This window comes from Vigna unguiculata, chromosome 1 (genome assembly GCF_037176805.1).
Source record: "Vigna unguiculata cultivar grain cowpea cultivar isolate G323 ecotype 2 chromosome 1, ASM3717680v1, whole genome shotgun sequence".
NCBI classification, from domain to species: domain Eukaryota; kingdom Viridiplantae; phylum Streptophyta; class Magnoliopsida; order Fabales; family Fabaceae; genus Vigna; species Vigna unguiculata.
The window spans coordinates 48,525,613-48,528,764 of NC_140792.1; the positions used below are offsets into that span (position 1 = coordinate 48,525,613).

The following is a 3,152-nucleotide window of genomic DNA, read 5'->3' on the forward strand; positions in this document are numbered from 1 at the left end:
GAAAATAGAAACCAAATGTGTAATTTAACATTTTTTTCTTATAAATATACTTGTCTCATACCTTCACAAGTGTTGAAGATTTAATGCTCAATAAAGACAATATATAAGTGTGCATAAATTTTATTTTACATGTTAATTTTGAGTTAAATTTAAAACTCACTATTAAAAATATATTAAGTAATTACTTACAAATTTATTATAACAATATTTGTTAAATATATGGTATCGTTTGTTATTAAGTAATTATTTGATATTTATCAATATTTAGTATGTTTTTGAACTTTGTCTAATAAACATATTTTATAAAGTTAAATTAGGTTTACAATTACTTTATATAAAAAAACAAATAACAAAATCAATCATTTACCATAACACAATTTTTACAATATTTTTTGAATGAGTAATTAAAGATAAGTTGTTTTATTCATTTCTTATTAAATATTACGAAATATTTAACAAGACATATTTATTTTACGGCCTTCATCAATTATATAGTACGAAGAAACTTAAAAGAAACAAGGATCAAATCACTTAAAACAATACATTATAACATATTTAACATAAAAAAAACATTTAATTAAACAAATTAGATTCAGTCAAAGTCAAATCAATTACATATTTTAATTTGAATGAGTCACAAAAACTTCTTAAATCATAGATATTTTTATGTCTTGCTAGTTTTCTTCCGAAGTTCTTTCACCCATTTGAAGTTCATCACGGTCTTTCCAAATTTGTTCTTATCTGACTCATCCTTGCTCTTCTTCTTCTTCTTCTTGTCTTTCTCAGATGTCGGGGATAGGTCTGAGTCATTGTCCCATTGATCAGCCCACGACATTCCGGAATCCATATTTTTGGAGTAAAGTTTCTAATAAGAGAAGAACATTTACATGTGTTGAAAAACATTTTATAGTTATTTTTGTCATGTAAATTTTGTACCGATGTGGATCTTCTCCTTTCCAATGAACCATTGTGTATTTTTGGTACGAAGATAATTTAGGGGAATGGTTATATTTGGGGCACAATATGTCTGAATTTAAAATAGTTACTAAAATATCTATCATCATTTTACCTATATTGGCAGGGGCTGATGTTTATTGAGGCAGGAAGGGTCATGGCCCTCCGAAATTTTGATTTTTTTTTAATTATATATATATATATATATATATATATATAATATTAAAATTTTATTGAATTTTTTAAATTATAGGTAATATGTTTTAGGAATTGATGAAAATTAAATGGTGTATTTTTTTATTTCTTTTATAAAGCACAATATTTGATGTTAATAGATAATAAAGAATAAAAGTATTTAGACTTTTTAATTTTTGGTTTGGTTTTTGTTTTTGTCAAAAAATTGACACTAGGATTATATTAATCACATCAACAAAGCAAATTATTCATATTAAGAGTTCAATTTGAATGAAATAATCATCTACCTGTTTCAAGAAAATTAAGTGAAAGACCAAATTGCATTAGTTTTTAAAAAAATTGGGACCAAATTGAGAGTAAAAAAATTGAAAGACCAACTTAACATTTTTAAACGGAAACATAAATCAAAAGAGTACTTAAACTAAATATCTATTAATATAATTTTTATTTTCCTTCTTATTTTCTTTTTAGTTTTTTTCACAAATTGTAATAATCTCTCAACTCATATATTTTGTTTTTGTATTTTAAGAAAAAAAAGTTAGACACAAAATTATTTTTCTTTTCATTTCTCATTTATCCTCTTCCTTTTTTGTTTATTGTCTTGATAATGAAAACATTATTTTTTTTTATCTCATTAGCTATTTGTTTATTCATTTTTTACGAATTAGAAAAAAAATGTATAATGTATTTTTTCATAATTGATTTTTAATTGTGACTTAACCATGATATATTTTTCTTTTGATAATTATGTGTCTCAATTTTTTATTAAATTATGATAAATTATTTTTTAATATTATGTACAAAAAATATATATTGATAAAGAATAAAAAAATAAATTTATTATTAAAAAGTGATAAAAAAAGGAAACTATTGATGAAAACAAGATAGATTATATTTCTTCACATATTTTGAAACATTATAATCAAATTGCTTAATAGAGAAGCAATTTTTTAAATCATAATGACGAAATATAAGGATCTCAAAATTATATTATTCTATCCCCTTCAACATTTTTAGTCAAGATTCGCCATTATATATTAGTTTGAGGTTAAGACATGATCATGATAAAAAAATACTATTTTATTATTGTACTTAAAATTATATATATATATATATATACACCTAAGATAAAAGTAAAGTCAAGAGATTTCAACATGATTGAACTTTGCATTTGTGATAGACTTTCTCATAATATATTAATTACATCTTTTTAAGAACATTCACTTTCAATTTACTATTATTTCTTCTAATAAGAAAATATTCAGATTCTGTTGTTTTGTTGTTGATAATTTTTTATTTAGAGATACTAACTTTGGTATTTAAACTTAACATAGATAAAGAATAAAATATGTAACTACAAAATTTAATTTTCATATCAAACGTTTATGAACGAGTTAAGACTCTACATTATTATAAGTTCATAAAGAATATTACATGAAAATATCTATTAAACAAGAAGATAGTCCGGTATTTTAAATATAGCATTGTTTTAGATTTTTTTTTTCAAATATCAACGTAATATTTTATTAGGGTCAAAATTATAATATAATATTATATTCGTACTTAGTTATGATACTTTTTCCTTTTAGTACAAAACTATGTTAATTCTTTTAGGTAGAGTGTTAGACAAAGAGTGTTGTTGTTAGCTTCTTCCACCACGTTATTTCAAATTACGTTGGGTGTTTCTATAATTTTTTATCCAATTTTTGTTCCATAAATTTGATTACATGTTGTCATCGATCTATGACTGAAACACAAGTTCAAAAAAACGAAAAAATGGACATTTAAAAAAGTTAAAATTTAAAGTTTTACCAGTTAAAAACAGTTATAAATAACGTTTCTAATAATTTTAAAAATCGTCAGAATTACACATAAAAAAGAAAAACAAAATAATAACAGTTAAAAACCGTTACAAAAGGTAATATGATTTGATTACATTTTATTATATTTTGACGGTTAAAAATCGTCACAAAATATATCACATTTTTTATAGTTAAAAACAT

At 22.2% G+C, this 3,152-nt stretch overlaps 1 protein-coding gene across 1 annotated transcript; it reads right to left on the minus strand.

The window, feature by feature from the left end:
* Positions 1-554: 554 nt before the first annotated feature.
* LOC114194092 (uncharacterized) lies at positions 555-881 on the minus strand. Its single transcript, XM_028084183.2, has one exon. It carries the CDS (start codon positions 845-847, stop codon positions 665-667), a length of 183 nt encoding a protein of 60 aa, XP_027939984.2. The 5' UTR covers positions 848-881; the 3' UTR covers positions 555-664.
* Between the last annotated feature and the right edge of the window lie 2,271 nt (positions 882-3,152).

Excerpts from the sequence above, each read along its gene's own strand:
- LOC114194092 (XM_028084183.2), bottom strand. The coding sequence starts at position 847 with ATGGATTCCGGAATGTCGTGGGCTGATCAATGGGACAATGACTCAGAC.